We start from the raw sequence: 27,957 nt of genomic DNA on the forward strand, positions 1-27,957 counted from the left end.
TGTCTTAAACGGCTAAATTTAACAAACATACACCAAAAACATTCAACATGGCTAGTAAGTAAAACCACTGTAAACTTGTTCCACTTGACAAATCTTCAGGGAACTGCTGGAGTGATTATTGACTGCTTCAAAGGATGTTTAAAACTTTTGAAATTATACCTAATTAAAAATGGAAAACAATGGGAAAAATATAAATTAAAAATGGTTTAAATTCGTAATATATAAAATATAGGGAATCAGTTGTTTTGGATGGTTGAACTGAATAACACACACGTATTAGCATGACATGCATTGAAAACTTTTTTTCAATGCTTCTTTGCAAAACTAGCAAAGATTAAATAATAATAATAACAACTACAACAATAATAAGTGAGTTGTGCCCCCTACGAATGTAATAAAATGCCGGTACACTAACAATTATTCACATTTAACCTAATTAGAAATGTTTCATCTTGATCAAAGTAACTTGGTGCTACACATTAGAGATGTCTCATGCCTTTGTTTCATAAATTAAGGCCCTCAAATCATGAACACATTAACAGCCCTAACTTACAACGTTATGCAAACTGCAGACAAGACACACAATAAGATAACAAAAAATAATGCTAATAAAACCCAATGAATACAGTAATTTTAATCAAATTCACTAAAGAACATTCTTATAATATGTTTAAGGGGAAAAATAGACTATATTCTAAGCTGTTTGCAATCAAACAACTGTCACAATAAACAACTGTATGACCATAAAAGAATGTCCCAATTATAAATTTTAATAATATCAATTGGAACCACTGCAGAATGTTGGTTCAAGGTCACAATTAAAGAGTAACTCGAACAAGTAGGTACCACTTTGTTGTTTTCTCACTTGAAGCGCCACCTACACAAAATAGCTACGTATTAGCAAAGGATGAACCTGTAAACTTTATCTGGCAACAGGATGGAGCCCCTCCCCATTGGAATCTCTTTGTACGAGAGTGGTTGAACGTCAAGTCCCTGATCGTTTGATTGGTCGTAATGGTCGAGACAACAGAGCTCTTTTTCGCTGGCCTCCACGTTCACCTGACATAACGCCATGCTTGGGGCTTTATAAAAGATTGTTTCTACTTTCCACAGCAACCTAATGATTTTCCAGAGTTGAGACACAGAACTGAAAAGACCATTGCTTCCATCACTCCACAAATGTTGACCAAAGTATGGGATGAATTGGACTTTTAGTTTGGATGTGTGCCGTATAACTGAAGGTGCAAACACACACTGAACATTTGTAAGAAAAACTAGGTTCGTTTACCTTTAATTTGATGTTTGATTTGTTGTAAATAGTCTAAATTAAACTGTTATGCCGTTGAAACTGGGAACATTCTTTTACGGACATAAATGGTCAAATAAAATTAAAAACACACCTCACGAAAACCCAATATACTTACGGCATTTCCATGAGTGACTATTTACAGCACATAAACCTACGCGCTCGCGACACGGAACTACAAACACAGCCACCCGATACAAAGCGCGCACATGCAAAGCCCGGTTCCTTGCGGCTACTGCACGGCCATGCTAAATGCTACTTCCTCCCGGTTAGCGGAGCCGTTAATTGCCCACCGTAATTATTGTCAGCTCGCCATCATACCCGGAGACGGGAGAGGGGAAGGGCGAAAAAAAAAAATTACAAACAGCCGCTGCAACCAATCACCAATCATCAAACCCAGGTCAGCACTTGACCCCACTTTCATGCGACAACACGGAACACTGCCCGGCCGCGCTTCTACGGACTTGATGTGGAGACAAAAAAATTAATCCCGGTGCGACCTTGAGAGGTGGCCAATTAGAACTGCCTTCCACGAGCGATCCTGTGAGACTTGGAGTTCTCTCAGAGTGGACTCGCCACAGAAAAAAAAAAAAAAACACAGAACACAGAAAATGGTGCCAAGTGCTTCTGTAGACAGCAAAGGTCAGAGCTAGAATCGAAAATAAGCATGCAAACATCCACATTGATACATCACAAAATTTTACCGTTGGCCCACAAGAATGGTATAAAACACTAGAAGAACTTTCATGCAAATAGCACGTTATAAGTGCTTCCCACGCGGAAATACAATTGGGTCTGAACAGTCTTTTTTTTTTTAATTTGAGTCTCAAATAGAAAGCAAATAATGATGTACATGCACAAACATTTCTTGTAAAAAAAAATTCAATTTATATTAAAACCAAAACATGTGAATAAGAAATAAAAACCACTAACATTATATTAGACTTTTATTTTTTTTTTTTTGCTTTAGTAAATTGATGATAAGTTTGAACTTAAGACGTCTTGTTATTGAATACTGAATTGTGATTTATTAATTGTGTGAAGGAATACAAAATGTAAAATAAGTAATACTTGATCTAACTCATTTCAATAACTTCTATAAAAAGAATATTACAAAAGTTATTAAATATACAAAAAAAGTTTGTACATACATCATGTTGGCTTATTTTGGGAAGATGCAGTAACTATAAGAACAACAAAATTAACTACTGGAAAAAATTAGTTAAATTATGTACTCTGTAACCTGCACTGTATTAACAGTGAAACCTAGACGATACCACAAAATGTATTTTTAAGTTTGTTAGGGTTCAGCTTTTTATTCTTGTCACAAAAGTACTGTTACGAGTAGGAAAATAGGTTCGAAAAAGACAGCCCAATTAATTAAATACAGTTTTGTTAACTAAGTATATTTACACTATTAATAAAAATATAACACTTAAAAAAAATTTCTGTCCACAAATATATCACTCTTTCGTTTGGTCCACAGTTTACACTCCCTACTGCTCGTCTGTTACCTCACACCGGACACACTGCCCCGCACTTCTCACTCGTCTGTCGCACCGGTCTCCGCACATGAATCCCGTCGATTCTCGTCAGCCCTCATTCACCACGGGGTCACTCGCCCTGTTCACTTCACTCTGCCTCGAAGGCTGGAGTCGCCGTGATCATACCCCTCAGCCCCCTTCCGGAACGGTCTTGCACCCCTTTGAAGTGTCCCGTCATAGGGGTCGACTCGACACCTGAAGCTCCCAGAGCAGTGGCGTCCCGGTTAAGCCACTTCACTTCACTTCACGCAGGCCGGGGTCTGGGAACGCGAACATACGTACAGCACAAAGACTACTTGGTAGAGGGGAAGGTGCAGGCATTACCTGTGTGCCGCAAATTAGTGATTTTCTCTGCACCATCTCTTGTTTTTATTTACTCGTACTTTTGATCAGTGTTCAGGTGCTTACATTCAAGATTTAATCCTTTTTATTTTTAATAATCCAACGGGGCCCTTATTATTTATGCATTATACAGTCGGTCCGTTCACTCCTAGCGCTACCGTGCTATGCTGCCGGTAGTGCCACGTTGGCAGCGTGTTGAATTTTCACTGCCTGCCATCACGTTTGGGTGCAGGTGCTGTGTATTTCGTTACATCCGGGCTCCCGTTCCTGTCGCGCCAGACACGCACGGCGTCCCTGTGCATCCGGCCTACGTAAGCACGGTTATCATCATACGCCCGCCTTATCTTTTCTCGCCACCACGTCCGGTATCATTTCACTCTCCTCTCCCCCCCCCCCCCTTCATCCTACCCTTGCCCACCATCTTGTCGCCTGCCCCCCTTTTATTTATCTTACTGACAGGACTTGGCGAACAGCAGGGTGCCCACAATAAAAAAAAATTTCGTACCAACTTAGGCGAGAATAAAGTACTAGATTTGAAAAAAAAAAGTATTAAATTATAATTTTTTTATGGTTTTAACAATTTAGAAAGTTATTATGGCATTGCAATGCTTGAACTTAAATATCACACCGCACACACATAAATTCCACATAAATTCCATAGTTCTTAAAAATAATTACGCTTAATAATAAAACATATTGGAGTTACTGTAATATTATTATATTAAAGAAAAAAAGTACTAGATCTGAGCGTAAATGTACTAGACCACTAAAAAAACTTATAAAAGCACTAGATCTAGTAGGAAAGTACTAACTGTGGACACCCTGGCGACCAGTACCCATGCAGTGGATCCCGTGCGACACCTGTCGGACTGTCCTCAAAACTAAATTAAGGCCTCTGCTGGTAATCCTTGATTTTGCCACCAAGGAGCACTACCTCTGGGCATCTCCTCTAGTTCTAATCTAACCCAAACCCTCCTCTCCTCCACGGGTTTTACTTATTGATAGAGGCACGATTATATGGTAATGCGCGATAAAACGAAATAACACCGAAAACCGCTTGAAAACACAAAATAAAACGAAATTGTGCGGAATCCGCGATATGTCACGAAATTTCGTCTATCCTGATTGTGATTATTTACGTTTTTTTTTCCCCATTCTGTAAGGAAAATTCACTATCTTCAGCACAATCAAATATTTCTGACAGTAACTAGCAGCCATATATATTATATGCAACGGTGATTCATTATAGATTTTTAAATGAAGTCTCGGAATTAACGGTAATCTTGTGTACCATAATAATTTATTTAAGATGTTGATAACTGAGATACAATGGCCGCCGTTCACTTTCTGTAAATACAAAAATAACAAACATCCAAAATATGTTTTTCTAAGATTACGTTTTTAATCATTAAAATATTACACACTAAAGCACATTGCTTTTACTGTTTATTTAAAATAAAGTACTTAGGGTACGAAAATAAAATTAACCCTGCTTAACATAACGATTGTAAATAATAAATAGTACATGTTTATGTTGGTATTAATTTTCACGTGCGTATGTTGGTATTCAGTAAGCGTTTGTATTCGCATCTATTCTCCATTGTTTTGATATTTACAGCACGGCAAGTTTTTGCGAATTAAGAGGTTAAATTCTTCCTATGTGATTAAAAATTTTTGATAATGCCTAAAACGAAAGTTTCTGCCAGTGACCGAGCGAAAGAATTTTCCAGCGAAGGATTTTATTTCAGTGATAAAATTTTAATGTGCAAATTCTGTAACTGCAGGCTAGACTATGAGAGACGCGATACGCTTGTGAAACATGTCGCGAGTGAGAAACATAAGCGTTTGAGGCAAAACTCATCTGTTAAACGACATCCTTGTCTAAGAGTCTTTAATGCCATTAATTTGCTGTTCAACCCAAGAAATGTGAGTAGGGTTAGCATAGAAGATGCAAACCTACAGAAGTCTCTGCATAACTTGCCTTCTGTTTCCCATCTTCCCATTGATACATTCATACATGGCTATGTTGCTTTCAAAAAAATAATTGAGGATGAACTTTCATTGCCAGAAACAAGCCAAATTGATGTGGCAAAGGTACTTTGCTCTCTTAAAGGGGACTACAGTGAATTTGCTCAAGCCAGTTTAAGGGTAATCTGGTTCCCAACATCAAATGTTGATGCAGAACGTTCATTTTCCAGGTACTCACTGGTAGTTAGTGACAGAAGACAACGTCTCACTCCAGAAAATGCGGAAAAATTTAACTACGATAGCATTTCAATAAAACCGTCTTAATAGTAACTTTGGAAGTGCTTAATTGTGTAATTTTGTAGTGTATGTGATTGTAATTAAGTTGTGAAATTTTTAGTAGTTATTTAAAAGTTTGAATTTATGAATTGGCAAATGAACTTAATTGTAATTAGATCATGAGGTTTTAGTGTATATTAATATTTGTTTTAATAAATTTGCATGTCGTACAGAAAAGCAAGAAAATTTTGCCGTGGGTATTTTGAGCAAAAAAATAAAACCATATAACACCAAAATCTTTATTTCTTTACACCGAAATTTGTCTTAAAATAACACCACAAAATCTTGACTCTACTTATTGAAAGTCGCATAGCACACCGCAATGCCCTCCCTGTAGGCCAAAGTTGAAACTATTAAGATTCAACCCCCCCCCCCCCTCCTTTTTCTTTCCTGGCTCCGAGACCGTCTTTAACTACGCGATCCACCACCTCCTTCCAGGGAGACTCTCAGTAACCTCACGGAAGGTCGGATACACGTTGCTTGTTTGCATTTTTGCTGCGTCACAAGCCACTCTGAAGAAAACAAGGGATGCAGTCCCGAGAGAAAAAGGGAGCTAATTCCCCTTTTTGTTTTATTTTATATCAAGATGCAGTGTCTTAAAGAGTAATTTTCTGTGATAGTATCTTTCACCTTGTCACGCGGAGAAGTTGTGCCAGGCTGGAGGAATATATAAGTAACACTTCCTTACATCAATTTTCTCCGAGGCGTGCTTTTCAAGGACCCTAACACTAGAAGGTTAGCCATAAATCAAAGAGGGACGCAGTAATAGGCACACATATTGCAGAGCCGTGGCTACAGTGTTCGTCATGGAATGTTGCACTTACAAACGCACGAGAAAACAATATTGTTGGCATCACGAAAACCCATCGTGACATACCAGTGAAGATAGCCATCACGTATGTTGCTAGTTCATGGTCATTATAAACAGACGAAGAGGGAAAGTTGACACTGCTCAAGATAAGATAGTGCAGACTGCACTCAAATCTTGGTTTCCCCACCCTCCCCATTTCCCTTCATCCAGCCGAATGACAGCCAGTCACGTGTCTCGTGTGACGTGTTTCGCCGGGTGGGCAGAAAGTAGCAGCACGTGAAACAAAACCAGACGGAAACTGGAGACACGAAGCAGCACCCCCGAGGGTTTGAAGTGTGAAAAATGTTACATCTAACGGGGTGGGTCGGAGCAAACAGCTTTCTGACAAAATGGTTAAAAATGTAGAACGCCCAAGCAAAGAAATGTGCCGGAGCAAAGTAATCTCTTTCTACAGCTTAAGAATATAAAAAACCAATACTAATTAAACCAAATTTAAGCACTGATAACCCCAAATCCGGAAATATTCCAGGCCTGCATAGTTGAGAGTGTACTACACGTAACTTTTAAATAATAATAATAATAATAATGAAATTGATTAGATTTTGTAATATTTAGCAGTTAATAAATATTTTGGATCTATATTTAAAGTAGCTAATTTTGAAGCTAATGTTGAAGGTAGATTAGGTTAGGATAGCTGCATAAAAACAGATTTTTTTCTTCAAAAAGTTAAATATTTTTACAAACATTTTACGTATATTTTTTGTAAATGACAATCTAACCCACTTTAAATTCAGTATTAATTGTCTAAATTTTCCAGAAGGCCCTACAATCCATAATTTACCAGTTGTCCTTACTATTAAAATCCGATATTCGTATTCACAATTAATTTGGAATTCGTTTTTGATTCAAAACTAAAAAAAAAAAAAAAAAAAAAAAAAAAAAAACTGCAATGAGATGAAAATATGTCTATACATGAGCTCAAAAAAATTCTCATTCGGACCAGAAACAAGCGAGCACGTTACAATGATCTGGTTGCCATCATTGCTATACAGAATTATGTAGTCTCTTGTAAACCAATCAAACGGAAGATCACAATGCAAGTACCAAAACCAAAAAGCTCTACGAGTTTCTCTACATAATGAACACATCACCAATGTAATGTTCAACTTTAATGGCCCTTACAAGCTTAATGAGTTGCAACCAAAGCTATATTTTAATCCACGGTGAACCAATTTCAGGACTTCTAAAAAATTGTTTAATAACATTTCCAAACAACATTTTATACCACAGGTTAATTTTTATATGTAACGAGCAAACTTGAACATTAAAACAAAATCCACACTCTATATACAGTTAAAAAACTAAATAAAACCTTTCCCAAGATAAATTCCATATGATTTAAGCGGACAGTCTCCAAATAATAATAAATAATGTGCGACTATAAAAAAAAGTTAGGCGTTAGAAAAAAGCAAGTTAGCAAAAAACTGTTGCAAATCTAAGTTTCGTGACTTCCAGCACCATTCCTGTCTATTTTGGGACTTTTTTTTTTTGTGTCCAGTGAGTAGTGGGAGCGTAGCGGAACTGAATCACACAAAGGATTAGCAAATTAGCCCAACCCCCGCCCCTTTTTTTTTCCACTTTAACAGTCCCCTAATTATCCCTTCCCATTTTTTTCATCACCTCTCTCCTTCTCCACTCCACCAATGGCTCTAATCTTTTCCCTCCTCCATCCAAAATTGACTATGCCCCTTTCCACCTCTCCTTAAATTTTTTATTGAATTCTCTGTTGTTATTGGTAGATGGGGAAGGGGAGAGTGGGGAAGGAGAAGGGAGACCAAATTGGCATATCCATTGTGTGATCCAGTTCTCCTAAGCTCCCCAAACTCCAGTGCTTCAGTTTTGCGAAAGTCATGACCTGTGGACGCCCTGTATTCCCGCTCGCCATGCCGCGAAGGCTCACGTCGCGACACCACAGTGCCTCGTGTTAGAGGGAAGCCGGCCGGGTGCAGTGTTAGGGCAGCGCCGAGCGAGCTACCGGCGAGAGGGCGTTACCTCGTGGTCCCGGCGTGGCCGGCGTCCGGTATCCTTGCCGGGGCGCCCGACGTCACCTGGTGGTACAGCGCCACTCGGGGCAGAGAGACCACCTGACTGCAAACCACACACAGCGTTCCTTCCCCGCGCCCGCGACGGTTCTCGCCTAAAGACGCCACACTCGACCGCTTGCGTCGCCCAGCACAAACATGCACACCACCAACACTCATCACAGAAAAAAAAAAAAGCCCTTCCTTAATAAATAAAACTCAAAAAAAAAAAAACTCTTTAAAGTATTCCAATTTCTCCCCGAGTAATAACGGTAGCAATCATACATTACAAGACAGGCATAAGAAGTCTTGAAAATCATCCGCAACCCAACGTGTAGCAGTGGCTTGATTGATTGCACTGTTCGGTCTGAACATTTTACGTCACACACAATAATTCAATTAATTTCATCCAATTTTCCAAACTCGTCCTCTGCTCCTCCCTGCCCACTTCCTTCGCTTCCTCGTCCCAGCAGCTACCTGTGAGTCATCTAGTCCTCCGCGCCAGCTTAGCAACGTAGATTTGCGGGAGTGGTGGTGTTTAGTCCTGTCAACTGTCAAGGTTACTTGATGGTCATAGTCCCGTTCCTGCCTGCCTCCCTCCCTCCTGCCTTATTACCTGTTGTGACGATACAGCACTTCATTATCTTCCATCTACACAGCAGAGTTTAGCTTGCTCGTGTCGTTTTAGATGGTACAGTATGCCACAAAAGTTTCACTTTCAGGTGGAAGAGTATTTAATTTAAGTATTTTCCTGACATCACCACACATCAATGTAAATAATCATTTTTTTTATAAGTAATTACTTAACCGGTACCACAAAATGTTAGTAAAATTTATTTATGGGAAAAAAAAATTACAGCAAAACCCCTTATTTACACTTTTCATGGGGACAAAGTAAAAAAGTGTAAAAAGCGGGAAAGTGTAAATAAAGGGAAAAGTAAGAAATACGTTAAAGTTAATTAAAATACAGTCGCATCCTGCAGCGTTCATAACAAATACGGGCTACATTACACATACGCATTGCACCGCAGTAAAAACATTTTAAAAAAAGGGCCGCTAATTGGAAATTTACCGTCAATAGTGCGCCATGCGCAGAGAAAGATCATTGTACTCGATCAGCTGTTGTTTCGGCGCGGCGTAGTCGCCGGCTGGCTCTCTCTGTTCTCTGAGCTGCGCATGCGCAGTGTAACTCACTCAACGCTCCGCCCAGACTCGTGACGTTCCATCAGCAGCCAGCCAATAGAAGCGAGCGTAGCGGAAAAAAATATAAGCTCCACCTCCCGTGTACCAGTTTTTTCCAGTTCTAATACCAGTTTATTGGTATACGCACCAGTTTTCTCGCTGCCGTGACGTGTTCAAGTTTACGTTCATCTTGATGTCTTGATACCAATAATTAATTATTTACGATCCTCAGAAATAAATGGTTAGTTTAAAAAATATGCGTCAACTGTACAATACTTCCGAAATTTTAAAATATGTATAAAACAGTTACCAAGACTCCGCTCATTTTATCTTGAGAAGTTTATGTCTCGTACCAGTATGTATTTCAGCTAAGTTGTGACATAAATATAGTATCAGAACGTTTATATATTCGTGAGTTTACGTTTTTCCCTAGTACATTTTAGATTGTCTCCTGCTATAATTACTCGGACTTTTACACGCCTAGGCTTAAATTATTATATGTTTAGAAATAAAAGCAACTTTTCATGTTATAAAATATGTATAATTTGCGATTTAAAATGTTCACTGCGACTATAAAAGTTACGTTTTTCACAATGTTTTTAGGCCTACTATGATTGTTACGTGACGTAAATAGCGGGATGGATTCGATTTTTGAGACGTAATTCGCGTGAAAGTATTGTATTGGATTAAATGGGAACTAAACGGGACCTGAAGAATATAGTGCAAATAACGGGAAAACGTAAATAACGGTAACGTAAATAAGGGGTTTCGCTGTATACATTTTTTTCTTTGGAATTTGTTGCAAAAATCGTGGTGCGCACTACACACGAGTAAATGCGGTTGATGCCTGTAAAGAGTGCGCTCACGAAGTCAATTATTGGTATTGCCACTGTGCAGCGGTGGCTGGCATCATGTTTAGTTAGGTTGATGACCGTATACAGTATGCGCAAATAGTTGACTGCTGCACCAAGCGCACTCTAATTGTCTTTTGCAGAGTATAATTATTTTACTGCTCATTACATTAGTGCCGTCTTGCACCGTGTTACAGTTTTTGTTAATTTAAAGGTGACACAAAATATTGTTTTTGTTTCGTAATAATGGTGTTAACTAAGAGAGCGATTAAACTCACAGCATTTTCATTAAAAGAAAATCTGGACATTATAAACAAAGTTAATCCCAATCTACGAGTGGCAACTGCTAAGAGCTGGGAATACCACCATCAACACTGAATACCACTGTTGCCAAACAAGATAAAATACATTCTGAGGCCAGAAATATTTAATTGAACATGTAAGAAAAGAAAGAGAGTAAAATACGAAAAGATTGAAAAACCATTTCTTGAATAGTTTTAACAGCAGCGTGCACAAATCATCCCATTGAGTGGCATGATTTTAGAAGAAAAAACAGAACAGATTGCTTTGACACTTAATGTTGAATTCAAAGCTTCAAATGGTTGACTTGACCGATTTAATAATAGGACTGGCATTGTGTACAGGCCAGTAAGTGGAGAATCTGAGTGTGTGAGTGGAGAATCAATAGATGCATGGAAAGTATTACCGTGTTTTCTCGTATAATCGTCGCACATTTTATTCTAAAATCAAGTTTGAAAAGTACAGGTGCGACGATTATGAGGAAAAAAAATTTTTTTTGTTAGGTAAAATTATTCATAAAAACAAAACCCGTTCATGGAAAGTACGTTTATTTAAAAAAAGGTGGAGTATACAATAGCACGCCCAACAATCTATATTAATAATTCCTTAAACAAAAACCTTTCTTCAACTTTAAATAGAATAACCAAAACTCTAACGTGAACGCGAACGCAAGCCACTTGAATCCGACCTGAACTAACGTGTCGTAGTACACACTTGCCACGAAAGAATGCGGGCTATCAAATGTAGTTAACTTGGCACCTGACAGAGAGCGCGCGCGTTGCATCCAATCGGCGAGATATCGATATTCGACTACGCTCTATACGGGAAGCAACAAAACCAAACATGAATGATGCGCTGGCTACATTTTTATAAGCGGTAACGCAGATAATCAGATAAAGGAAATACAGTTTAAAAAGTTTTTGAAAGAAAATTTACACGTCAGACAACTTTGTATTTCCGTTAATTAAATAAATAAGTGGTAATGACCGAAATTAAATTTTAGATTATACCTACACCGCGGCGACGCAGACGATCAGATAAAGGAAATAACGTTTAAAAACGTCTTTATAAGAAAATTTACACGTCAAACACCTTCGTATTTTTCCGTTAATTTATTAAGTAAGTAGTAATGACCGAATAAATATTGTATTTAAACTTTAAAATACATTGTTTTATACGGAAAGGATACCTACACAAAGCGCTTGGCATCTACTAGCGGGACCAAAAACATAATGCGACGTTTACGCGAGAAGTTTTTTTATCCCAATTTTGACAGCCTAAAATATGGATGCGACGATTAGGCGTGTGCGACCATTATGCGATAAAACTCGGTATTGCCTCAAATTATACCTTTCAGAGTATGAACCGAAGGACATTTTTAATGTTGATGAGTTCGGCCTCTTTTTCCAAATTCTGCCTGACAAGACTATTGTTTCAAAAGGAGAGGCTTGCAATAGGGGTAAGCAAAGCAGGGAAAGGCTGACTGATATTGTGGGGGCAAACATGGACGGGCCCGAGAAGCTTCCACTTTTTGTAATCGTGAAGGCCAAAAATCCACGATGTTTCAAAAATGTGAAAAATTGACCATGTCTGTACGCAAATAACAAAACAGCATGGATGAATTGTGGCATCTTTGAACAATATTTGCACTCCCTGGATGCCAAGATGCCAAAATGGGAGTAAAGAACAGAAAGATTTCTGTGTTTACGAATCACTGCCCTGCCCATCCGAAGAACGTAGTAAACTAGAGGAACGTGAGAACACTGTTTCTTCCTGCTAATTCGACATCAGTGCTGCAACCCCCGGATCAGGATGTGATCAAGGTACTAAAGCAGTATTACCGCAAGGGGCTAGTGTGCAGACCAATCACAAAAATGAATCACGCAACACCCAACTCTTAACCATACAAAGTGTCTTATTTTAGGTGCACTGCATTTCCTTGCGGCTTCTTGGGATTCGTTGAACCGAACCATCGCTGCCAACTGCTTAAAGATGGCAGGCATTGGAGGTGAAGTAGCTCCTACTGATGAGGGTAGCGACGAGAAGAAAAAAAATTAACACACAATAATTTACAACTTGTCTTTTACAGTTGTAGCTCTTAAAATCTAAAATCCTGCATTTTGTTAGTTGGGCAGATTCTGTCATTCAACACTGATCTAGCTATTTGTGTTCGAATCTAATCTGGTGGATACAGGAGTTTGTTGAATTTAAACCACAATCACTGACTCTGCTCTGTTAGTGTTTCTAACTTGCACGTGTTCATTTTTTTCCCTTGTAATAGAGTAGTCTAGTATAGCTAGTTTTTTAAACACCATCATACTATTTATTCATTTATATTTCCAATTCAAAATCAAAATAAGTTATAACTTGCAAAAAATTTTAGGATTTCTGCACCTGCGTCTAAAAAAAAATTTTTTTCAACTGTATAACAATTAAAGAATATAAGACAGAAAAATTAAGCAAAGATTTAGAATTGAACCACACGACATATAACCTCCATTTTGATAGAACGAAATTTGCAAGCTACTTTCCCTAACCTAGAATTTACCAAAGCAATGTCACCGGTATTATTTCAGTTGAAACTTCACACTGTTTCGTTACATCAATTTGGAATATTTGTATAAATTGTTTTGTCACTTCGGTGATTGTGCATCCTCGATTCCGAAAAACCTTTTGAATAGTGATGGGTCGAGACTCGAAAAATCGAGCGAGTCGAGTCGAGCCGGCGAAACTAAACTCGACTCGAAAACCGAGTTGATTAAGATCGTGTCCTCGAGTCTCGTCAAAGTTTAGTTTTTGGCTCGACCATAATGTTGCACATTTTCCAATCGTGAAGGTACTTATCTGAAACCATGGACTTTAAAATAAAATAAAATGTATTATTTAGGCCTACCTAGTGGAAAACCTCTGATCCAACACTGAAAACCTTGAAAATAAGGTCGGAATATTATTTATTTTCGATCGTGTATAACCGCAAACAGTGCATCCCATCATTCAATATGCACTTAATATTTCTAATTCCAACAAAATACCTTTATTTAACTATAACGGAATTAAAAAATGTTCTCTAGATTCAGTCATGAACAAGACCGCGAACATCGTTAATATTTGGGCAGCTTTGGAAGTAAATAATATTTACTACTAAACACTAGATAGCCGCCATTTTAACTCTGGGCCAATGGCCTACGTAAGTCATCTTACAGCCAGGGAATGTTGCCACTTTGACAAATCGATATCAACAATAATTGAAATCTCCAACCAGTTTTCCATGGCCGAACGGAAAATTGAGGCTGTTGATGTTTATGTTTAAACTTGAAAGTAATGTTTGCGTCGCCGGCGTCGTATTAATCATAAACGGTTTAGTATTAGTGGAATGGATATGTTTGTACGGCTTGGGACGTTACAAAGTGACGAACAGAAATCAAGAGCAGAGATTTGGGAATTTTTTGAAAAAATTGATCATCAGACAGCTAGATTCAAGTGCTGAAAAAAAATTTACAACACTCCGTCATCAACAACTTCAAGTCTGATTCGTCACTTGGATGTGCATTTTTACTTAAGTGTCAGTATGAAGATAAAAAAAAAAGACAAAAAATCAAAATGTGTAGTGCAACCTTCAATAATTATATTATATTGAGAAATATTTAACTTATATTTATTTCGCTCATCATTCTGCCACTTGAACCTCGATAAATTTCCATGAGTTTGGCTCGAGTTCAACTCGAAGACAAATTTCTATGAGTTCGACTCGAGCTCGACTCGAAGATAAATTTCTTTGTTTAACTCGAACTCGACTCGATGCTGAAATAGGGTGACTCGACCCATCACTACTTTTGAACTACAAAATAACAATGCTTTTGCACTAAAATAATTACTTGCCCTATGTAATTTCTAGGGACTGTGGAAAAACTTTGTACTGTACATTCTGAACTTGCCGGGTCAAAAGAGCCTACCGAAATGCAACACACATTCCAGGAAGAACCGAAACGCTGGCAGCGGCATGCCCCCCACCGAGACACGAACACGACAGGGAGACACACTGAAAGCGGGGAGCAAGCGGGCACAGCTCGGCGGGGCGACGGGAGACGGGGAGTCACCTGTAGCCCATGTCCTCCTCGAACTGCCCGTTGGCCGGCTGGTACACGGACTGCGGGGCGGGGGCGACCCCCGGCGGAGGGGGCACCGGCCTGGCGATGGCGCTGCTCAGGATCTGCCCGACACGACACGACACAGAACATCACCATTACTGCACCTGCGAGCACTCGCAAAATATTCTATATTCATAAATAATCTTTTCTTAATTAGGTATTTTAAGTTTGTTACATGGCCACTAACAGCAGAGGGCTTGGGCGGTGGGCACTGCATATCTGTGCTTGTTGCGTGAAGGGGGTTAAGTCAAAAATGGTTAAAAATGAGTCATCATCACAGGCAAGTTTGCAAACATTGATAAGGGAGATTAGAGACATTATTTTAAAACAATTCATGAGTTTCCAAAGTTCTAAAGCAGCTAATAAAGCTAAAAAAAAAACTGACTTAAAGAAACCTGATAATTTTCAATTGCGATTTTCTCAAAACTACGATTTTGGACCTAACCCCTTTTACGCAACAAGCACAGATATATGTGACACGGACAGCAATGATTCACGCGACTACATGGACACTCCACAATGAACAGTCTGCACCAACAGCAGTTAAGCACTACCCGAGGGGGAACCACAGCAAGCAGGCAGATCCACAAATGGCCTACACACAAAAGGCGAGTGCACTGCACGGCCGCAGAGACCGGAACAGAACCAGACAGACAGACGGATACAATAACACAAAAACAGAAAGGATACAATATGAAGGGTTCGGCTGTAAACAATGTTAAGGGACATTCAGTGAAAAACTGAGTTATTAGGTGTAAAACATGGTAAGTAACATGGTATTATGTATTAGTAAAGAGTTCCACTCTCAGACAAGAGATGGCAGCTCTGCCTTGTCTTGCAAAGTTTTGCTCTTTGGATGTTTTTCGGGGTCTGTGCAAGTAAATAATGGTATGTGCCAATAACATGGCGGCCAGTGGCAGTAAGATGTACGACGCTCCGATGAAAAACGTGAATATTTGTGAGTATTTAAACGAATCTGGAGATTATTTGTACACGTACGATTCCGATAAGGATCCAGAATATGTTCCTGAAGGTAAAAGCACCTTAGGATTGGCTGATAATCAGGTAAATGTGATTTATTCTTAAGCAAGTAAACAATGTTATGTTCTGACCCTTACCATTGTTTACATGCTGTCTCATGAATATGTTAAGGTTACAATGGTAAGGGGCTTCCTTAACATTGTTTACGTGCTTTGATTTTTGCATAGCTTTAATTTACGTTTTCATCTGTTGCTGTGGCCGTACCACAAAATTAACAATTAGACAAACTATTTTGACAAATGTCTAATTATGCTGAACAGTATACTAAATATGTATAGACGGGTGTTTCGTTGGGGAGAGGGGGTGGGGGGAGGGGGGGCTCGCTACCTAATATTGAAATAACCAGTAACTCCCCTTATTTTCCTTCCGAGAGTGCTTAGTTACATCAGTCTCATCACCACTAACGTTTCAAAGGTTATGCAAGCCAACTTGGCGATAAGGTGACGAAGATAGAACGTCCAGAGCGTGAAAAATGTCATAAACATACTACTATATTATTCAGTTTACTAGAATTTTCAGTGGTGACCATGGGGTTTAATGTTAAAATGTTGCTATTCGTGAGACGGGTGAATGTTTTTCAAAACTTAATAGGCTTAAGTTGACAAAGAACAAATTTTCATTTTTTTTGCTGAAAAATAATTACCCAGAAATGTTTTATAAAATTTGAGACAATAATAAAACAGACTTGAGTGTTTGAAACATTACTTGATTTCCTGCAGTAGGGATGCCACTTAGATTCTGAACTTTATCTTTAGCTGGGTTTTCTGTCTGTGTCCTATTGTTCTAATTGCGCAAATGATTACACTAATATCTAATATTGGATTTATAGGTTCAGAGGGACGTTGCTGATACTATTGAAGCTGTACCTGATAGTGAAAATGGAGAAGATGATGATATAGATGGAAATAATGGACGGAGCAAACGGAAAGGACGTAAGAGGTTAAACCACGGCAGTGTACAAGAACAGATGAAGAAGAAGAGAAACAAAGGAAAGGAATATAAAAAATACAGAGGCAAAGGAAAAATTGTTGAAGGTAAACATGTAGGTACTCCATGCACATGCCCTAAACAGTGCTTTCAGCTAATAAATGATGAAGACAAGCAAAACATTTTTAGAAATTTCTGGGATATGGATTGCTACAATACACAAAATGCTTACTTACAAGGTTGTTTGCGATCAAAAAGTGTTTGCCGGAAAAAGACAAAACATGAGACATCTCGAAGAAGTCAAACGCTTGTGTACACAGTTAAATCTGCAGGGAAAGATGTAATAATCTGTAAAAATGCATTCCTCAATATTCATGGACTTCAGACACATAGGGGGCGTGTAGAGAATATTGTGAAGCGATTAAAAAATGGAGCAGTTTCACCAGCTGCTGATGGCAGAGGTAAACATACCAATCATCCTATGAAATATGCAACAGAAGATATAGGTGATGTCAGAGCATTTATAGAGAGATTGCCTAGATACAAGAGTCACTACTGCAGAAAAGATTCATCACGGGAATATTTAAGTATGGAATATACAATACAGCTTTGTTATGATAGGTATGTACAAGAACACATGCAAGTTCACAAAAAGGTTGTCTCTGCAGACAAGTTTAGGCGAATATTTACAGAGGATTTCAACATAAGCTTCAAGAGTCCTAAAATGGACACATGTCAACTTTGTGATTCACTTGATGTAGCAATTAGACATGCTGAAAATTGCAAGAATGAAACAGAAGTGCCGTCATTGCATGTCAAGCAGGAACTGCACCATCGAAAAGCAGAAGCTGGGCAGTCGGCAATACGTGAAGCAATAAGGGTGGCAAAGCAAGATAAAAATGTTCATGTAATCACATTCGATTTGCAACAGACATTGCCTACACCTAAATTGACTACAGGACCAATGTTTTACAAGCGTAAATTGTGGTGTTATAATTTTAGCATCCATTCATGCGGAGAGAGTCAAGGACACTTTTTTCTGTGGGATGAAGCAACAGCCAAAAGGGGGTCGGACGAGGTAGCAAGTTGTTTGAAGATGTATTTTGAAAAGAATGACATAAAAGGTGACAAATTGATAGCATTTTCAGACAATTGTGCCGGACAAAATAAAAATTGGACTTTAGTTTCATTTTGGTTATACCTGTTGAAATCCGGTCGTTTCAAACACATTGAACATACTTTTCCACAGGTTGGACACAGCATGCTACCCAGCGACAGACTTTGCTAAAGTTGAGAATAATGTCACTTCACATTATCAGATGGTGTATGGACCTGATCAGTGGGAAGAAGTTCTGAAAACTTCTCAAAAAAAGAAGCCATTCAAGGTAACTCGAATGACTCAAGATTTTTTCTACAACTTTTCTGCACTAAAACAGCTGTTTCATCAACCTCAAGCTTCTGGAAAGCAAAGCAAGTTCAGCATAAGAAATTGTGGCAACTAGTTTTTTCCACTGAATCACAACAGCCTTTTCCGACAATGATGTTTTGTGATACCTATAGTGGTTCTTTGGAAACGGTATCCCTATCAAAACGTGGACGGCCAGCAAGTAGCATTTCGTTTCTTAACGAACTTAAAACAAAATACACTGCACCACTTCCTATCAAAGCAGACAAGTTTAGAGACATTATCTCAAGTTTGAAATGGATCCCTGCTGTTTATCATGATTGGTACAATTCCCTCCAAGCAGCAAGTAATTCAGCAGTTAGCCAAGGAGATGAGGAGGAAGTAGAAAGTTTGGTTTAAGTGTTATAAAAGAATCATGATTACTCAATGGATACAGTTACAAACATTATGATAAAAGCTTTAAAGGTATTGTGTGTTCTATACAGAAAAAGGGTAAATTTAGCATTTTGGTTCAATGTCAAAGACTATGATGTTAAGCCAACTTATTAAGTAAGTAAACAGTGTTAAGTACAAAAACCGAAAAGTAAATAATGTTATGTACAATAAATTTACAAGTAAATAATGTTAAGTACATATTAACATAATCATGATCACTAATATTTTAATGACTAATTGGATAATAAAAAATATTTCTGCTACAGGATTATCTAAAACACAATCTTAACTATCTAAAACCACTGCAATATTGCCTGTGTTTTAATTCATTGATTTTTACTATTTTATTAAAACTTAAACCTGCAGTTTCTCAAATACACGCATTTGTCCCTTACCATTGTTTACGGCCGAACCCTTCATATATCACAGTTAGTGCAAAAAAAAAAACAATCATAAAATTGCATTAGTTTCAACATTTAAAATTAAATTTATATATTAATTATTTGTTACCAATAAATATCCTTACACCATATGGGACTCACTTAAGTATTTATTATTCTTCATTTCCAAGAAGCCACTTTGTTGCAGAAATACCAATATACATATTTAAAATATTGCTAAACAAGGCAAAAAACAGTGTACTAAACCCAGATGATGTTAAAATCCATTTTGTTAGTTATCTGTTTTAGGTAAAATCATGAACTACTTTCAACATTGACCAAAATAGGCATGATCTATACTAGTAATTTTCCACATGCATTATTTATTTTGATCATTATTGTAATACAACCCATAACCCCGAAAAGTAAGCTAATACACCATTAGCACTAAAATAAACTAAAAACATGAAATCAATCAGCAATTTTACAATACTGAACTCAAAACACAAAAATGTTATCCTTTATTATTGTAAATTCATTGAATCTAATTATTTAGCATGACTTTTGTACCAAAATATATAAAATAAATAGGCTGGAAAAAATTAAAATGTTGTTTTATCTTGCATCTCATTAGTTACATATTTTACATTAATCGCATCAGCACATTTTTCAAATACCCAAAAATATGCAGATATATTTTTATTTTTCAGAGTTATGTTATTTTTTTTAGTCATGCTAAATACTATTTATTTTATTGTATAATGAATCATGTGTGAATCAAAGTGAAACTATCTTGGTGAATAAGTACTAAGGAAATATTCTATTTTCATACTTGTTGAATAATACACCAATTTTATGAATAAACACAATGTACAGAAATAAAATGAAAAAATAACATTGAAATCCCCCATTTTAAAAACAAAAATTACCTTAAAATAAAATCATAATTTCCTTGACCATAATGTACATATATCCTAAATTGTAAAAATATTGTTTATTTTTTATTTTATTTTGTTTTGCAAATGTTATTAGTAACTCATTTTTAAATTATAGCAGTACATTTTTCAATCACAAAAATATTTGCTGCTTTATTTTTATTGTTCCTGGTAGTTAGACATGCTTATAACAAATTATATTGTAAAAGTGCAACAAGTATGAATCAAAATACATTTTTTTTGGTGAAATATGTAGTCAGGGTTTATACACCTCCTTAATATTCTTAAAAAGTCCTTTAATTTATTTTTAATTGAATAAGGACCCTGAAGTCCTTAAATTTAACCAAAAATTCTTAAAAACTATGTGATAAAGACCGAAAGCATGCAAGTAATGGATAAATGCAGGAATTTTAATATTCTTTTGTTCCCAACTTGGCAGAAAACAATGCTTTGCACTGTACAATTGGCAAATTTTATCAAGAAATAACATTTTTTGTAATTTGTATTTTACTTTTAAACTTATAAAATAATTATAAAAGTGAAATAATTAAATGTCAGGGCTTTAAATTTCAGATAGATACTATGCTTGGGTTAGATGTGCGTTCCAGAGATAATTATGAATAGTAGTGTGTATCTGTAAGAATTGAACCAACCAAGGAAATTTCTTTTTTTGAATTAACTATTTAACATTGTTAACTAATAGTTTTAAACCTTATGATAGTGGTAAAGGTGATGAAGTAAAGGGGTTATTAAAAAGTTCGTAATTTTTGATTGCACAAGAGGGTATGAACCATGGTATATTATAGTTGTTCAAAGATACACTATCTTTATGAATAAACAGAATCATAAAATAATAAAAAAAAAAATGTGTAACTCAGTACAAGTTATAGAAGTGAAACTTCTATTGATAATTCAAACTTCGTAAAGGGTTATCGTAAAGGTATAGCGTAAAGGGTAAAACGGCAGAGAGAGAAAGAAGACAATTTTCTAAATTTACATGAATTAACACAATAATTACTCATTTCAAAATAACTACTAAGGAATTCAATAATTAACTAACAATAAATATTTCTCATTGTTGAAATACTCACACTATAAAGAAAAACTAAACAACTTACTGTTCCTTCAAACAATTTTGTCATTTGCAACATGCAAAATCTCTCAACAAAATATGAAATTCATAATCTATGCGGCAAATGTAGGTACCATCTCAACAGCACTCTCTACGCTGCTGGTTGAACAAGGAGGTACGTGAGCTAAACTGGTAGCAAATATAAAATTCACGGCACTCACCGCCTACTGCATAGGATACCTATGTCTATTTTCTGAAACAAGCGCATGCACACACTCTGTCTTATTCTTTCGTTCATCTATCTCTCTCCGTTATATTTTTTTTTTGGCAGGGGATGAACCACTGCATAAAGAAGAGAACGAAAAAGAGCCCAGCAACACACATAGCATAGTGAGTGCTCTCGTTATATCTCTTCGGCCAAGTACCTATTCTCTGTCCTTTTCGCGTCAGAAACGTTCGACAACAATGTTTCATGAGAACGTTGCATTAAAATTCTGCCTTTAAAATTTTACTCTCATCGCTCCCAAAGAAGCTTCACTTCAAAAAAAAATTAACACCGAAATCTCCATGTTTTGAAAACGAAATTGGCCCCAAAATTAAAAACGCTAAATCTTGTCCCCACTCGCCGTACGCACCTCGAGCGCTTGCAGCATGGCGCGCGCGAACGAGTCGGCGTCATCCTTGCTGCTGAAGTTGAGGCCGTACACTTGCTTGTTGTCGCGCCACTGGTGGAACGTGGCGGTCGCCTGGTTGTACTTCAGCCCCTTCAGGATCGCGCAGTTTATGACCACCTGCGGCACAAACAAACACACTTCGCGAATTCCACAAAGAAACATTGTTTTGTAATTTCTATCTCACCTTTACATTTATAAATTAATTACAAATGTGATACAATTAAACGTCAGGGCTTTTAAATTTCAGATAGATACTATGCTTGAGTTAGATGTGTTTCCAGAAACAATCACGAACAATATGGGTTTGTATCTGTAAGAATAGAACTGACCAAAGAAACATTCTTTTTTTGCATTAACTATTTAACATTGTTATTTTATTGAGGGATGTTGTGATATAACTAATAGTTTTATACATTATGATAATGGTAAAACCAACCAGGATTTTGTGAAAGAGAAGGTCCAGTACAACCATTATACAATATATTAAAAAATTTTCTGTAACTGAATTTTAAAAGAAACTTTACTGTCACACTCAAATAAAGTATCAAGCAATGGCAAACTTTTATAACTCCAATCTTTACGAGTACAAATTTAAAGCAATGATTTTTGCTTTGAATAAACTGAAAATTTCATTTTTTGGTTTTCATTTAATTAATTTCAATACTTTGTTCCCAAGTTAATTATTCATGATTTAAAACAATTAATAAATACATATATATTAATGTTATTAAATTCACGAAAAACACATGTCAATGTATACCGCATTTTCCTTCAAACCTGTGTTCCTGGGCGAGCAAGTATGCGATTGCTGCAAGTGAATTAAATCCCGTACTCAGCGAGTCGCTTTAATGCCTCGCGCACAGCCTCAAAGGTTTTTTTTTTTTACATCTCGAGGTACCTTGCCCCTCTATTCTGTAGTTGGGTGACGAGGTACTATTGTGATTTTTTTTTATGGGTTGAGTTTAGCCTAGTGAAGTCGCTTATATGGTATAATTGTTGTGGTATAGGGGTTTACGTCCTTACCTGTCTGCGTTAATTATTTCCTCAACGTGTTACTGAATTAGTATTTTTATTACTTTTCTTGCGATTATGTTTGGCTTTTTTTAGAGTTATTATTTTATGGTGTCGCCTGCTGTCGATGGTTTTGCTTGTTTATTTCGGGGTATTCCATCAACACTATTTAATTACGTCTTATGGTTGTTTTCTCGCGGTGGTGACGGTCTTTTGTTTTCCGTGTTTAATTTTTCCTATTTACGTATAGGAATGTGAAGGTTTTTTACTCTCTGCATTATTCTGTCTCAATAAGCGAGTCTTTTCTCGAGGGGAATTGTGTTATATTATTTCATGGGGAGTTTTCGCTGTTTAAGTTTTATTATCTGTGATAGGTGAGTTAAAAGTTTTTTTTTTATCTGCATTCCGCTGTATTGCGTTTGTGATGGGGTGTGTGTGTGTGTGTGTGTGTGTGTGTGTGTGTGTGTGTGTGTGTCTGCTATAGCATTTTGACAGTTTTAGTTACGTTTTACATGGTATGTTTTAATTGGTTTATTAGTACCTATTTGTATTGTTGTTTAAGCATGATTTATGGTATTGAAGCAACGTATATTTTTTTCGTCACAGTTATAGTGTGGGAAGGGAAATCAGAGTAAGGCACTCACAAAGCACGGGGGAACGGGAAACACACCTACTTGCGGCCAACGACGCAGAACGAGTGACCTTGCCCCTCTGTGCCCCTCGACGAGCGGCGAGCGGAGAAGTTAGGGCACCCACAAGGCGCGGGGGGAACGGGGAAACACACACCTCGTGGTCCTGCAGCTTGCGGCCGACGACGCGGAAGGTGTTGTTGACCTGGTGCTGGAAGATGTGCACCTTGGACAGGCCCGACGACGTGCCGCTCGGGACCCACTTCTTGTTCACGTCGTCGTACACCATCACAGACGCCCTCGCCGAGGCGATGCTCTGCTCGCTGGGGACACACGCCAGGCCCCGCCTTCAGGAGCGACACACACACGCACACACGTGCCAACTCCTACAGCATGCCGGCCGCATTGCCCAGACTGCGAGACACTAACGCAACAGAACATTACCTGGGGAGAAAAACAACAAAAAAAAACAGAAATCGTGAAAAGAGATAGAGGTCACTACAGACGGAATACACCAAAATATAATTCAGGAAAAACTGAGATGGCTGGATTGATTTTTGAGATTTTGAAAAAAACCACGGAAATCTTAAAAAAAAAAAAAACTACTGATGGACCGGAACTTTTAATTTGAGTAACATCGGAATGATGAAAGTCCACGTCTTAACTGTTGTTGCCCTCCTTGAACTGTATGAAATATAAAATTGTTTTTTTTTTTTTTTTCAGCTAGGATAATAATTATGTTTTGCTCATATATTGGCCCAAAATTTATATTAATTACTGAATGCAAAAAAAAAATAACCCTTATAAGTTTCCTAGGTGTAAAATGGAATGAATAATCGTAATAATAATAATGACAATAACCATATTCAAGTTCACGATAGTTAAAGAGGCAAGATAAAGCCAAATAAATATAAACAAGACAAGAGTAAAGCATAAAAATGAGTTCGTCTTCACAGTAGATAGAGTACAATTCTCCAGCAGCATGTGACATTTGCGGCAAGCATCGGAAGGGTGTAGATATGTGTAAGAGCGAGAGATAAGATAAACTGAATGCCGCATCTTTCACTGGAGGAAGTCATGAATAAGAGGTTCGTTCTCCAAGCTATCCACAGCACATATAACGTAAAATAAAAACATAGTTGTTTTGCAAACACATGATAAACTAGATAGATATTTAAGATCTGATTAGAGTAGCATGAATTTATAATGATTTGTTTTTAAAAAGTTATTGGTACCAACATTTATGAAACCCAATCCTTGTGGTATTTCCTTTTTTTTTACTAAGAAAACACTAAGCACATTCAGTCATAGTTATTTCATGATTTAAGTGACTAGGTTAGCAGAATTCTTGATTGATTTCTTCCCAAATACAAGGGTTTCCCGAAGCATAATATTCCTGGGTAATTCCAAGTTTTCCAGAATTTCCCGACCAACCGTCACCCTGAATTATTTCATACAACGTAACAGGTGTAAAATGTGTTTAGTTTGCGCCAAATAATACTCTCTACATAATAATTAGCACTCACTATTATACAATAATAGCCTACTTACCCAATAAATAAATAAATTAATATGAAAATAAAAACAAAGTTTTGTTAATCACTTAATATTTATAATGCTAAAATACATTTTGGAATTTTTACATATATGTTGAAATAGTTTAAAAAAATTATACAAGTTTGCAAACCACTTATTATTGAAAATACCGAAATAGTTTTAGGATTTCTATTTACGTAATTACGTTTAAAAACACTTATACATACAATGTTTCCGGGGTGTCATTAAGTTTCTCTGTTTCCGTGATAAATGAATAACTCTGTAATTTGGTAAAAGGGTGACTGAGTCAGTAATAATTACATAAAATCTGTAAAACTGGCAGCACTGACTATGTATCACATTTTCTACTTTGCGAAAAATCTGAGTGGTCCATGTTCAGAATCAAATCCGGATCACTTTGATGGGAGGAAGTAACGGAATCACTTGGCGTTTGTGGCCCCACTCACGTATGAGAGGCCCGCACATAATATCAAACTCAAAGAGCACCGACCTGAGAAATGTAAACCCTGAAAGATAAGCAGATAAGAGAAAAAAATTGTAGGTATAAGATACTGCCTAAAGGTCACATTCCAAAGAAGACTGATACTGCCTGCTAACTAGAACCAAACAGATAGAAATACTTGCATCATGAACACGGTCTGTCATGCAGAAGATTTAATAAATTCACCATGTAACCAGCATTAAAAAAACTATATGAAAATAAATAAGCTTAAGTCTAGTAAGAAACTCTCTCGAATTACACAAGCAAAACTATCACATCAGAAACTACTAATCATTAAAATACTGAGGCTATTAACAAAAAATTTTAATTGGTTAACTAACATTTAGGCATCAATATTATCCACTATGTAATAAGTAGTACCTAATCATGCCAAGATTATTTAGTTAAATCATGGGGGACTACATATATTGTAGTAACACTAACCAAAATTATGGAAAAATCATGGATATATGGGGTACCTCATCCATATGATGACATGCTTCAAAACAATCCAAGATAAAATTATATGTGTATGCCTACATGAAAAACAATTACACTAAACATAAATAAATCTATACCAACACGAGACTACTCCAGTTACAACTGCAGACACTCTAACATGATTACATGAACTACTTCAACTGCATAATTAAAAGTTCAGTTGTTTATATATGTCAACCTATGATTTGAACCAAATATATGTCATGTACAAGCCATTCAAAAAATTAAATATTTTCATTACAATGAAAATTGATCTTGGATAACATAACTCTGCATTATGTTAGGGTGATTAACAGAAAACATGTTAACGTAAAAAGTGCTTAAAACACTGAAGAAAGAACAACTACATATGACTATTCAGGGTGTCAAAAATCTTAATTCTCCTTTGGCAGCAGCTATGCTAATCACACCCTTCATAGGAAAAGAATACAATCAATCAGTGTTAGTAATTTTGACATGCTAATTTTATTACTTTTATGATAGATTACGATTTACACTTTCCTTTATTTATTTCGTGCTGGAAGCCGTTTGACACTTGTGGTCAGTAAACTTCCGATAGTCCAGCATCCAATGGTCCGAGATGCCCGATGTTCCGGAACCAGCGAGGAATGTACCAACTTGAGCCAACTACCCAAACTTAAGCCACAAACCTGTAATTTTTAGCTGATGTCATAAAAACCATTAAAGCACGAACAATGGTAGTTGGAAATGTTCGACGCGGCCCATGATTTGTCAAGAGCATTCAATGTAGTTCGGGATTGCCCTGCAGTGTGTATACGGCCCTTCAAAATCTAAACTAATATTATAAAGCTGAAGAGTTAGTTAGTTAGTTTGTTTGTTTGTTTGTTTGAACGCGCTAATCTCAGGAACCACTGGTCCGATTTGAAAAATTATTTCAGTGTTGGATAGTACATTTATCGAGGAAGGCTATAGGCTATATTATATTATCAATAACATTAGGGATCCTTACTAAAAGTCCAATTTAGAATCAAATGTGTTGGAGGGGGCTAGATACAACATGCAGTACACGTACGAAGTGTGTGTTGACAATGCCGCAGGCGCTAGAAGTTTATTAAGCGAAATACCACTCACTGACTCACTCATCACGAGATCTCTAAAACTATACACCCGATTGCCTTGAAATTTAGCGTAGTTACTCATTTTGTGATTTAGACGCTCACTAAGAACGGATTCTGCGGAAATCCGATCCCAAGGGGAGTTTCGGGGGCGTAATATATCAAAATTTCCAGTTCTTTGGTAGGAAATCACCACGGTAACGGTTGTTGCTTTGTTGATACTTCATTTGTCTCTATGTCAACGACTATTTCTTTGTTAGTGCAGTCCTCATCACCGCTGAAACTTTGCGGGTACTTTAAATATCAAAAATTGCCCTTTTTTTCAAGTATATATATATATATTACAAACTTGAAACTTCACAGTAATGTTCCTTATGTTACGCAGGATGACATTTTCCGAAAATTTGATCCCATGGGTGGTTAAAACCAGGCAACAGTGGGTACTTTGTCTGCATGAGAACAGGATTTTGCATTGTTCATGCCTTCTGTGTCTCCATGGCAACGGGCATCGCGCGGCAGTGGCATACGATACCCACAAGGAGGGGCATGTATAATGAGCGGCGCAAGAGTAGACTGCCGTAGCGAAGTACGGATACATCAGTTGTACGTTGCGTACACGAGTCTGGAAACCATCGGTGCTATTCATTTTCTCTCCGGTACATTATACAGCATTGTAATAAATTTTCACTGAATTTTTTTTTATTTACCATACTGTAAATGGGAGATGTGGCTTAATTTTTTTCCATTAGTATAGCCGTGCGAAGCCGGGTCGGGCAGCTAGTGTAGGATAAAAATTTAGTTCCGGCTTGCATTTTCGTTGAAATGTTTAGCCTTATGTTCCTGCCAAACAATTGCTGCCAAACACCCTCTTACATAAGTATTTGCTATGCAACTTAGCGTTTAGGGATTGCGGAAGATACTGCCTGAATAATACGGCTCCTGCAGAGTTCTGAACGTGCCAGGT

The 27,957-nt window shown here is 37.2% G+C and overlaps 1 protein-coding gene across 5 annotated transcripts in view; it reads right to left on the minus strand.

The window, feature by feature from the left end:
• The window catches only part of LOC134540797 (protein enabled), a 76,026-nt gene that overhangs the window by 30,922 nt on the left and 17,147 nt on the right, over positions 1 to 27,957 (minus strand). For 3 of the 5 annotated variants that reach the window (XM_063383722.1, XM_063383721.1, XM_063383720.1), the window contains exons 2-5: positions 23,536 to 23,701; positions 21,700 to 21,855; positions 14,819 to 14,931; positions 8,360 to 8,455 (exon numbers count right to left, since the gene is read on the minus strand). In XM_063383722.1, the coding sequence (XP_063239792.1) occupies positions 8,360 to 8,455; positions 14,819 to 14,931; positions 21,700 to 21,855; positions 23,536 to 23,701 (531 nt within the window). The remainder of the gene's footprint in view (positions 1 to 8,359; positions 8,456 to 14,818; positions 14,932 to 21,699; positions 21,856 to 23,535; positions 23,702 to 27,957) is intronic. The other 2 variants (XM_063383725.1, XM_063383724.1) reach the window with 1 other exon arrangement.

This window comes from Bacillus rossius, chromosome 17 (genome assembly GCF_032445375.1).
Source record: "Bacillus rossius redtenbacheri isolate Brsri chromosome 17, Brsri_v3, whole genome shotgun sequence".
Lineage (NCBI taxonomy): Eukaryota > Metazoa > Arthropoda > Insecta > Phasmatodea > Bacillidae > Bacillus > Bacillus rossius.